The sequence below is a fragment of the Lampris incognitus genome, chromosome 10 (assembly GCF_029633865.1).
Source record: "Lampris incognitus isolate fLamInc1 chromosome 10, fLamInc1.hap2, whole genome shotgun sequence".
NCBI lineage: Eukaryota > Metazoa > Chordata > Actinopteri > Lampriformes > Lampridae > Lampris > Lampris incognitus.
The window spans coordinates 59,041,612-59,054,111 of NC_079220.1; the positions used below are offsets into that span (position 1 = coordinate 59,041,612).

At 46.7% G+C, this 12,500-nt stretch overlaps 1 protein-coding gene across 1 annotated transcript in view; it reads left to right on the plus strand.

Moving 5' to 3' along the window:
• LOC130119999 (voltage-dependent T-type calcium channel subunit alpha-1I-like) overlaps nucleotides 1-12,500 on the plus strand; it is a 287,779-nt gene that overhangs the window by 152,234 nt on the left and 123,045 nt on the right. Inside the window, exons 8-9 of the mRNA XM_056288611.1 lie at nucleotides 1,379-1,712; nucleotides 3,994-4,364. Coding sequence (XP_056144586.1) covers nucleotides 1,379-1,712; nucleotides 3,994-4,364 — 705 coding nt within the window. The remainder of the gene's footprint in view (nucleotides 1-1,378; nucleotides 1,713-3,993; nucleotides 4,365-12,500) is intronic.

A 12,500-nucleotide genomic window follows, 5' to 3' on the forward strand; every position in this document is an offset into this window, starting at 1 on the left:
GTGATACTGAAAGATGCTGAACGTGATGCTGAAAGTTGCTGAACGTGGTACTGAAAGATGCTGAACGTGATGCTGAAAGATGCTGAACGTGATGCTGAAAGATGCTGAGCGTGATGCTGAACGTGATGCTGAAAGATGCTGAACGTGATACTGAAAGATGCTGAACATGATGCTGAAAGATGCTGAAAGATGCTGAACGTGATGCTGAAAGATGCTGAACGTGATGCTGAAAGATGCTGAACGTGATACTGAAAGATGCTGAACGTGATGCTGAAAGATGCTGAACGTGATGCTGAAAGATGCTGAACGTGATGCTGAAAGATGCTGAACGTGATACTGAAAGATGCTGAACGTGGTACTGAAAGATGCTGAACGTGTTGCTGAAAGATGCTGAACGTGATGCTGAAAGATGCTGAACGTGATGCTGAAAGATGCTGAGCGTGATGCTGAACGTGATGCTGAAAGATGCTGAACGTGATACTGAAAGATGCTGAACGTGATGCTGAAAGATGCTGAACGTGATGCTGAAAGATGCTGAACGTGATGCTGAACGTAATGCTGAAAGATGCTGAACGTGATACTGAAAGATGCTGAACGTGATGCTGAAAGATGCTGAACGTGATGCTGAAAGATGCTGAACGTGATGCTGAAAGATGCTGAACGTGATGCTGAAAGATGCTGAACGTGATGCTGAAAGATGCTGAACGTGATGCTGAACGTGATGCTGAAAGATGCTGAACGTGATGCTGAAAGATGCTGAACGTGATACTGAAAGATGCTGAACGTGATGCTGAAAGATGCTGAACGTGATGCTGAAAGATGCTGAACGTGATACTGAAAGATGCTGAACGTGATGCTGAAAGAAGTGTGGAGACATTCTGAACGCTGCTATGGGCATTTATTGTCTTAATCTGTGTGCTCCGATCAGACTCGGTCTGGTGGGACGCTAGCCCTAAGAGACCTTTAGCCTGTGTGCTAACATTGCTACAGGGGAATTGACACACATTATAAGCATCAGCTAGTGCTCGGGTAAACTTCTCACTAATGAGAAACAACAAGTTTGTATTTGAAACATAATTTTCATTCGAAAGGAGAAATATCTGCTTCAGCTAAAGGTAACCCATTATTGAACTACATTATTGTGCACTGGATTTTTTTCCATTGAAGGTAACGTAAAGAGTAACGGATAATTGTGTTTTCCTTGCTGATGTCATCCCATAGGCCTAGCTGTTATTGCATAGATGTAGCAAGATATAGCCCACTTAAAACCCATAGTGTTACACTTGCCAAATGTTGTTTTTCCTATAATCGCCACCCTGCCTAAAGTTTCTGTTACAAATGATCTAATGCTTTTTTTTGGTGGTGTTTGTCTGCCCAGATCGGTTCATTCTTCATGATCAACCTGTGCCTGGTGGTTATCGCCACCCAGTTCTCTGAGACCAAGCAGCGGGAGCACCAGCTGATGCAGGAGCAGAGGGCACAGTGCCTCTCCTCCTCCACCCTGGCCAGCATGGCAGAGCCAGGGGACTGCTATGAGGAAATCTTCCAGCTGGTGTGCCATGTCCTCCGCAAGGCCAAGAGGAGATCGGTCGCACTTTACTACACACTGAGGGGCAAGCCACCACCATCCGGTGGGGGCAGGGGGAACAGGCGGGGAGGCGGAGGAGGAGGCAATACAAACGGTGACCGGCATCATTCAAGGCAGCTGAGATGTGAGTAGCTGGGCTGCCGAACTCATTTCTTAATCCTCAAAACATGTGATATTTTGATTTTGAAAGACACAGACGACAGATAGCAGCTGAATATTTCAAATGATCCATTATCCAATCCACCCATTATCCAAGCTGTTTATCTGAAGTCGGGTCGCGGGATGCTGGAGCCTATCCCAGCAGTCATTGGGCGGCAGGGAGGGAGACACCCTGGACAGGCCGCCAATCCGTCACAAGGAATGATGAGCATTGATGACTATTTAGCCCCTGTGGGATGGAATAATGCATTAGTGGATTGCTTTTGTATAATCTGATATTGGTTGGTGTGTTCAAATAATCTATTAATTATCATTCATTATTAATTAATTATTAAAATGGAAATGATAGATTAAATTATATTATTATATATTATATTTATATATATTATATTATATATATTGTTATATATTATAATTATATATTATTATATTAATAAAATTATAATGTATTAATTGATTATTATTAGTTATAATTTATTTCAAATTAGTGACTGAAAACATATTGCAAACCACTTGATATACTCAAGGAGGGAATACTCATGTTTCTATTTGTACATTTTTGAGTCATTTCCAGCCATTTTATACTCGGGTGAGGTTTTCGACAGTAGCAGAATGAGTTGAGGCTTATTGAGGGCCACTGTGTTTTTCCCCCCTCTCTTCTTGAACTTGCATTGTCGCATGATCTTTTAAACACTCATACACCTGTGAAAGACCCATGCATGCACCAAAGCACTTCTGCAGAAACACAGGTGAAGGTATGACCACACTCGCTTCCAGTACGAGTTCATCTCGTCCTTATTTTACTTTGGCCTCCGTCCGTTTTTATGCATCTTGTTGACATTCCACCTTCCCGTGTACGTAGTGTTCTGCTGTCATTTAGATTTAGTTGTCCAGTAAAGACATTTTTTTTGCTTCTAAATTTATTCTTCATATGTATTTATTTGTTTTGTTTCCTAACTACTAAGTATGTTGTGTTTTTGTTTTAGTTTTAGTTTTTTTGTTTTTCTTTTGGTTGTTTTTGTTCTAATGCAAAAGGGCGTTTCTTGGTGTCTCCTCTGCACAAACACATAGTTTCTGTACACTTAATTTGTTTTTGTTTTTTTTTACCATATTTTCATTAGTGGGCATCTATGCTATATCCCTATTCACATGGATGTATTACAGTAAAACTGGATGCCGGATCTGAAAATGGCGCCTGTTCATTCCTATGAGAATTGCTCGCCCGGCGCATACGCCGAAACAGTTTCTGGCTTCCGGGTTACTTCCGGGTACGTGCGACCCACTGAATATGCGCAGTAGTGTTGCTCCCATCATGCCTCCAGGCTATGAGAACGAGCCAACCGCGTTCAGAGCGGTTGATGCCAGATCCAACGGGGTGTAGGCGCGGAAGTAGATCCAACGGGGTGTAGGCGCGGAAGTAGATCCAACGGGGTGTAGGCGCGGAAGTAGACGTTGGATCTGGCATCAACCATTCAGGGTCCGGCGCTGCGCGTTCACGGATGCTCTGCTAGTGGACTTGATGGATGCATAATAAGACTAGTACGGGACTTACTTGGGACTTGAAACCGTGGATGTATTTATACAGATGGCAACACAACCAACAATGAAGATAATGTTCATCCAGACAGCGTTTGTTTAACCTAGCGAAGATCCGCGTTCCCGAGACACCACATGACCGCGCGTTGAGTGCTCGTAAACAGCCGTGACGTCATGCAGACAAAGCATTTTCTGGGCCTTGGAAAACTTTAAAAAGATTGAAACCCCATGGCTTAAAACCTACAATAGGGAGAGTAATGTCTGACCATGGTTACCGCTGCAGGTGTCCTGTCAGCACTTTTACAGTGGTGGTCTACGGGGGAAACGTGTTTTGGGCCGCAGGGGATTTTTCGCTGCAATACCGCGACTGACCACTGGGAAAAAATTGGCTGCAAGGCTGAGCGGCGGCGCCGTATCCAGTTCTACTATAATACACCCATGCTTATTCGCCATAAACAACCCTAAATATAGTTTGAACCAACAAGGAAAAGGGCACATTGTAGAAATTCAGAATTTTTTCTTAAACGGCTAATTTGAACTTGATACGATATCAGATATTGCTCTGCAGGACTTAAATGTATAAAAAAATAATAAAGCAGTTTCTTCTAATTTCTCCTCTTTTTCGTCTCCCCCTCTCATCCCACTTCCTCCTCTTCTTTCTTCCTGCTTATTTTCCCTCCACCTGTTGCTCCCTCTGTCTCTGACTCCAGTATCCCACTGTCCGCACAAAAGTAAGACGGAGCATGGCTCCGAGCCGCTGGCCAACTCTATCACCCTGTCTGTCAGCCAGAGCCCCGAGGACTGCGCCCTGTGTGTGCTGTCACTCCAAGAGGGAGCAGGAGCTGCGGGAGGTTCCTCCAACAGGGAAGACGAGGAGGCGGTGGAAGAGACAGACAGGGAGGAGAACCACATAGACGAGAGGGCAAAGACCAGGAGGACGTGCATAGGACTTTGTAAGGATGTCTGGGATGAAATGCGGAGGAAACTTTGGGGCATCGTGGAGAGCAAATATTTCAGCAGGGGGATTATGATTGCCATTCTCATCAACACCATCAGTATGGGCATCGAGCACCACAACCAGGTGAGGCGTCGACGTCGAATAATACCATTACATGGAGAAGTACCATGTGCTTTATAATTGCCTCTGTGATTGTCAGTGTACTGACAGTTTGTCATTTCATCATGATATTGCTGCATACCTCACTTCTACTTACTTATATAGGCCAGCCATGCCTTGTGGTTATGAAGTGTCTCAGAATACACTTGGGAATCACACTAAAAGTATTACTAAATTAAAGTTCTCCTACCGCATAGTAGTAAAGTTCCCTTTGAAGCTTTTTACACTAATGTAGGAGTGGGACTCTTCCAAAAAGAAATTGACATTACTGATTTACAGTAGCACAGTGTGGGGTTTCAGTCGGGGCCTTCAGTAACGAACTGCCCCCCCCCAAACACACACACACACACACACATTTCTCATATGGGTGCAGATAGAGCCAACACAGCCACATACAGAATACAGTATATATACTACTGGATCAGCACCACCAAGATAGCTGAGCTTCAACAACCACAGTGCACCACTGTGCATTATAGCAGCTATCACAGCATCACCATCCATCTTCCTTTATGTCACTCGGCAACCAGACTGCACACGCACACCACCACATGGCACAAAAACAAACACAACTAGAAGAGGGCAGCTCTCCGCCAGACATATCTCCCCTTCTCCGGTGCCTGGACTTGGGGACAAACCATCCCCTTTTTCATCTACCGGGAGAAAGGGCCCTTATTAAAAGACTCCAGATGTGTTAAGCCCACCTGGTTTTCATGATGAAAAATGAATGTAGGCAAATGACGTTCATTCTAAAGCAGTAAAAAAAAATGGTAAGGAAACCCAGATTATGTTTTGTTGCAGCTGATTTCCAGCCCTGGCTGTGATGAATGCTACTCCTGAAATTGTATTTTTATAGCGGAGTTTTAACGTTGGAGGCACTTCCGCGTCTCATCCCCCAGCCAGGTGACTAAAGCGGATTATGTTTGGTTCCTGCGGTGCTCCTGTGCTGAGGTCAGCAGTGAATGATTTGCGAAATTTGATCGACGTCTCGTTTACTTTCGACACTCGTCCCAGAATATCTCATGGGCTCTGTCGCTGCCGAGCTAAGTCAGCTGCGTGCATGCGTGCAGCGACGGAGCCGCGCTGGTGGAGCGAGTTAGAGAGTGCATGTAGAGAGGGAGCAGCGATAGTGAGAATAAATGTTTTCCAAAGGTTTTCAATCACCGCAACCACGAGAGGTTCTTTATCATGTGGTTATAACAGCACAAAACAATTTAGGCTGGTAGGTCCAATAGTTTGAGAGATTCTCAGCAGACAAGCACACGCGATCAAGTGCATACCGCCTGGCGGAGATGATGGACAAGTTTCCACAGTGGGTGTAGTGTCACCAGGCACTCACTGGCACAGCTTCAACACATCCGGTGAAGCACAGCCACGATGACGTCAGTGCACTGTCCTCAGCTCCATTAGTAAGACGTGCACACAACCTGGAGTTCAGGGTCCACCTCACTGGAGAGACTTGTGGCAGCCCTCTTGCAGAACTCATCCAGTATTTAGTCTGTTTGGCAGAACTTGTAAATAAATGCAGACAGTCCTACCAGAGTCGCACAAAAACATGAAGCAGATCGGCAACGAGACCGTCAGTAGCTGTGAACGCAGCGGCCATTGCGCTTAGTCGCTCACAACCCACCAAGGGCTCATGCTGAAAGTTAACGATGACACCGGGGCTAGCACCGATACCGGGCAGGGCCCTGGGCCGTTCTGGCACTACCCGTCAGCATTTGATGCTGGTGATAACGGTCACTCCAAGTTGGAATCAGTTTGTAACTTTGGGCTTCAAGGAAAGGCTAGCAGTACCACTGGTGCTGGTCCGAGAGCTGTGATGCATGCAGACGATGTAGAAAATCCCTGCTCAGCCCCACGACAAAACACGTAATGAGGTTCAGGCACACGGCAGTCTAACTATGAAAAACCCTTTGTGGTTTTGAGTCTGACAGGGCCAGCAGAGACGGCCCTGGTGGCCCTGGTGGCCCTGACCGCCACCCCACTGCTTTATGACTCAGTGAGCTGCCACGTGAAATCAGATTATGTGTTTCATTTTTCTCTGCGGGGTGCAGTGTGAATGAACAGGAATATTTCACAGATTTCAAAGGTCCACAGCATATTATGTCCATCTAGTTTTGTATAGATGTTTTGAGTTTAAGGATAATTCTACAGGTTCGAGGTTGGATTAAATTTCCCTTATCCGTTTGAAAATATAGGTTACTTTTAATTCGAACAATCAGTTAAGCTGTGAGCCTATTACAACGGGGCAGCTTGGAAGAGTGGGGTAATTGGCCGGATACAATTGGGAAGAAAAGGGGGGAAAACCCGAAGGGGAAAAAAAGAAAGAAGGGGAGAGGAAAACAGGGAGGGAGCTCAGCTGTCCTCAGGGTCAGGTGGAACTGTCAAATTACACTCTATTTACACTCTGTATTTCTTAAACTCTATATTCTGTCAAGGTTAATACCCAACTGAGACATTAATGCATTACATATGTGTTAGTGTGGCTGTTATGAAACTAACTGACACCAAAATGACATTTTTAACAACTTTAATACTATTTTTAAACAATCTAAACTTCACAAAGACATGGTCGAACTTGAATAGCAAAATTGAAAAAGTGAAAATATAACCTGAAAAACAAAACAGAAAACACATATTGCCGGACATCGTCACACATCAAGTTTAGACTATTTTTCTGCACTGGAGGACACTAGTGTGTTTCTAGGACAGAGCAACAAACTTCACCGAGGAAATGACGCGACAACACACATCGTAAGTACTTACATGACGCACACCATCACACGCAAATGACCACTGGTCAATTTGACCGCTCATGGTCGTTTTTGGTAGATCTTTTCATAACTTTTTTTGTGCAATTGATATAAAACTAATTTTAATGTAAAATATTTGCGTCAAAATGATGTAAAACTCAGTTTAATGCAAATATATGTGCAATTTCAGTAGCAGTCAGGGAGCGGCAGGTCTGTAGCTTTTTTTCCCACAAAGTTATTCATCTTTGAAAATCCAAAACCGCCAAAATGAGCGTCTTGGTCATTCTAGTGTTAAAAGTATATCAGAGGGATCCTACCATCCACACCACCCCAACCCCACCACACACAGACACACACAGATCTGCTTATGACCTACCTCTCTGGCTCATTCAGTTTCAGTTCTTTCTTTTTGGATTTTCCCCCCTTTTTCTCTCCAATTGTACTTTGCCAATTACCCCACTCTTCTGAGCCGTCCCGGTCTCTGCTGCACCCCCTCTGCTGCTCCGGGGAGGCTGCAGACTACCACATGCCTCCTCCCATACATGTGGAGTCACCAGCCGCTTCTTTTCACCTGACAGTGAGGAGTTTCACCAGGGGGACGTAGCAAGTGGGAGGATCACGCTATTCCCCCCGGTTCCCCCTCCCCCCAAACAGGCGCCCCGACCGACCAGAGGAGGCGCTAGTGCAGCGACCAGGACACACACCCACATCCGGCTTCCCACCCGCAGACACGGCCAGTTGTATCTGTAGGGACGCCCGACCAAGCCGGAGGTAACACGGGGATTCGAACCGGTGATCCCCGTGTTGGTAGGCAACAGAATAGACTGCTACACTACCCAGATGCCCAGTTTAGTTTCAATTCTGCTATTTCACCATGGTCAGCACATCTGCTTCTCTCTGACACAAATGACCACAGCCATGTTACATACACAACTATGGCTGCTGTTTGGTAATCACAGGGAGCAACTTGGAAATAACAGATGACCCTGAGTCACAGGGGTGAGTGTAGGATTGGAGGACCCCAGCCTTGTGATTCTCTGACAATGGTGTTAACAGTGGCAGCTGGCCAGTACAGGGCACTGGGGCACCGCCCCCTTCAAACATCAAGAGATGAAACTCTACTTAAACATGTTAAATATAATGTAGGTGTATGATGCAAATAGTGATGGAATAAAAGTGTCGTCAGTCTGTGAGCGCCTGTCAGCAGCATTAAATACTGGTTCAAACGGTATTTGGTTGGTTTCTGTCTGAATACATATACTTCCTGTCTGAATACATATACTTCCTGGGTGAGGGGCGCTGGCCAAACGATACTTTATGTAAGCCCTCAAACTTGTGGCGAGCAGGTGACCTGAGGCTGCTCTCTGATTGGTTTCTTCAGATTTTCCAGGGGGTGCAACTGCGCCCCTCCCACTTTTATTGGCAGTGAATTGGTATTGTTTTAATGTGTTTTGATCTAATGTGATTGGACAATTCTCGTGGCTGTCAATCATGTTCACACCCACCACCACGCCTCGTCTCAACTGTCAATCATCCGCCACCTATGAACCCTGATAAAAGCTATAGGCTACGTTGTCCTTCTTAATAACTGTGTGAGTGACTGTGTGGACGTTAAAGCAACTGTCAGGTGTGCTGCACCAAGCTAAATTGCCCCCCCCCCAACATTTTTAGCAGCAGCCGCCACTGGTTGTAAACATTTAACCTAGCAACAGACCAAACCAAGCTGGCTGGTAACGCTGGCCGGGCTCCTGAGAGACGCAGAGGGGAGGGGAGGTGTCTGACAACCATAGTGGGAGCAGCCTGCCAAGTGCAAAGAGAAACACACACAATGTACCCATGCACACACACGGGCATGTACACATACACATCCACTTAACCGTGTGTGCATGGACACACAAAGAGACTCTCGTACAACAATGCACGTGTGCAAATCCTGACATGGATGCTGATATACTAATGCACATGCGTACATGCAGTATGCATGTGTGTACGTACACACAAGCATACTGCATAGGTCTGCACACACACGCACGCACACACGCACACACACACACACACACACACACACACACACACACACACACACACACACACACAGAACCTCATACATCAAGCAATCCCACCTTCCCTTGTTTGACTCCCAATTCTTTTGCTACAGTCCTTTCTGAACCCTCCCCCTCCTCCTCTAGCCTCTATCCCTCTCTCTCTCGCTCTCCCTCCCTCCCTCCCTCCCTCCCTCCCTCCCATCTCTGATGTCGCCTCTCTCTCTTCTCTCTTCTCCACCAAACCCTGCAATGAACCCTCCCTTCCTTCCTTCCTCTCTCCCTTCCTTCCTTTCCTTCAACCTTCATTTTTTTCATGCCCAACTCATAAGCCAAGCCCCTCATCCTCTCTCCACCTTCTCTCCATCTTTCCCCCATTCTCACCCTCTCTTCCCCTTCAGGTTATCTCCCGCCACGTCTCTGTCTCTCTGGCATCCGCTGGCTCACTGACAGGCTGCAGAGGAGCTGCTTTCTCTCATCTCCTACAACTCTAAAAATAAATGAAGGGTGTGTGTGTCGGAGGGTGGGGGGGGGGTAGGAGACGAGAGAGAGGGAGAGAGAGGGAGAAACAGTAATACGGGGAAGAAGAGAGGGAGATGCCAGTTACACAGAGGTTTTCAGCTCATTTCCTGTGTGTGTGATTCTGATTATGCCGACATGCATGAAAAATTCAAAAATGCACACACAACTAGAAAAACACAATCTCTCTTTTTGTCCTGGTGGGAAAAGGCAGGAAAAAAGCGCCACCTTGCTGTTGGTTTTGTCATAAATGTGGACGGTTGTAGTTGGGAGGCTGACTCAGTCATGCCCTCCTTCCACAAGTTTGCTTCAGCCACGTGTGGGTTGAATAAAGTGTGCAGTATTGTCGGCATGACCTTGAGTTTCGCCTCAACATGGCTTTGATTCATGGGTGTGTTGAATTATCACCGACTCCTTCGTCAACCGGTGGCGGTGGCGCCCAGATCGAAGATGAGCCGCCCATTTGCATTCACATTATGCATGTGTGCGACATATTCACACGTGTGTGTGTGTGTGTGTGTGTGTGTGTGTGTGTGTGTGTGTGTGTGTGTGTGAGATTCAGATTTGGGGATCTTGACTGTGTGTGTGTGTGTGTGTGTGTGTGTGTGTGTGTTTGATCCAGATTTGGGGATCTTGACTGTGTGTGTGTGTGTGATCCAGATGTGGGGATCTTGACTGTGTGTGTGTGTGTGATCCAGATGTGGGGATCTTGACTGTGTGTGTGTGTGATCCAGATGTGGGGATCTTGACTGTGTGTGTGTGTGTGTGTGTGTGTGTGTGTGTGTGTGTGTGTGTGTGTGTGTGTGTGTGTGTGTGTGTGTGTGTGATCCAGATTTGGGGATCTTGACTGTGTGTGTGTGTGTGTGATCCAGATGTGGGGATCTTGACTGTGTGTGTGTGTGTGTGTGTGTGATCCAGATGTGGGGATCTTGACTGTGTGTGTGTGTGTGTGTGTGTGTGTGTGTGTGTGTGTGTGTGTGTGTGTGTGTGATCCAGATGTGGAGATCTTGACTGTGTGTGTGTGTGTGTGATCCAGATGTGGGGATCTTGACTGTGTGTGTGTGATCCAGATGTGGGGATCTTGACTGTGTGTGTGTGTGTGTGTGTGTGTCTGTGTGTGTGTGTGTGTGTGTGTGTGTGATCCAGATGTGGGGATCTTGACTGTGTGTGTATGTGTGTGTGTGTGTGTGTGTGATCCAGATGTGGAGATCTTGACTGTGTGTGTGTGTGTGTGTGTGTGTGTGTGTGTGTGTGTGTGTGTGTGTGTGATCCAGATTTGGGGATCTTGACTGTGTGTGTGTGTGATCCAGATGTGGGGATCTTGACTGTGTGTGTGTGTGTGTGATCCAGATGTGGGGATCTTGACTGTGTGTGTGTGTGTGTGTGTGTGTGTGTGTGTGTGTGTGTGATCCAGATGTGGAGATCTTGACTGTGTGTGTGTGTGTGATCCAGATGTGGGGATCTTGACTGTGTGTGTGTGTGATCCAGATGTGGGGATCTTGACTGTGTGTGTGTGTGTGTGTGTGTGTGTGTGTGTGTGTGTGTGATCCAGATGTGGAGATCTTGACTGTGTGTGTGTGTGTGTGATCCAGATGTGGGGATCTTGACTGTGTGTGTGTGATCCAGATGTGGGGATCTTGACTGTGTGTGTGTGTGTGTGTGTGTGTGTGTGTGTGTGATCCAGATGTGGGGATCTTGACTGTGTGTGTATGTGTGTGTGTGTGTGTGTGTGATCCAGATGTGGAGATCTTGACTGTGTGTGTGTGTGTGTGTGTGTGTGATCCAGATTTGGGGATCTTGACTGTGTGTGTGTGTGATCCAGATGTGGGGATCTTGACTGTGTGTGTGTGTGTGATCCAGATGTGGGGATCTTGACTGTGTGTGTGTGTGTGTGTGTGTGTGTGTGTGTGTGTGTGTGTGTGTGTGATCCAGATGTGGAGATCTTGACTGTGTGTGTGTGTGTGTGATCCAGATGTGGGGATCTTGACCAAGCCGGAGGTAACACGGGGATTCAAACCAGCGATCCCCGTGTTGGTAGGCAACGGAATAGACCACAACACCACCCTGACACCCTCAGCTTTTCATTTCAGCCAAACTTCTCTCCTCCCTCTAGCGCCGTGTCTGTCGCTCCCGAATCTCCTCTAATCCACTTTCCTTTTGCTTTGGCTTGTTCACCTCCTTTTGTTCCTCCTCTCTTCTCTCTCTGTGTTGATCTCTTGTTCCTCCTCTCTTCTCTCTCTCCGTGTTGATCTCTTGTTCCTCCTCTCTTCTCTCTCTCCATGTTGATCTCTTGTTCCTCCTCTCTTCTCTCTCTCCGTGTTGATCTCTTGTTCCTCCTCTCTTCTCTCTCTCCGTGTTGATCTCTTGTTCCTCCTCTCTTCTCTCTCTCCGTGTTGATCTCTTGTTCCTCCTCTCTTCTCTCTCTCCGTGCTGATCTCTTGTTCCTCCTCTCTTCTCTCTCTCCATGTTGATCTCTTGTTCCTCCTCTCTTCTCTCTCTCCGTGCTGATCTCTTGTTCCTCCTCTCTTCTCTCTCTCCGTGCTGATCTCTTGTTCCTCCTCTCTTCTCTCTCTCCGTGCTGATCTCTTGTTCCTCCTCTCTTCTCTCTCTCCGTGCTGATCTCTTGTTCCTCCTCTCTTCTCTCTCTCCATGTTGATCTCTTGTTCCTCCTCTCTTCTCTCTCTCCATGTTGATCTCTTGTTCCTCCTCTCTTCTCTCTCTCCATGTTGATCTCTTGTTCCTCCTCTCTTCTCTCTCTCCGTGTTGATCTCTTGTTCCTCCTC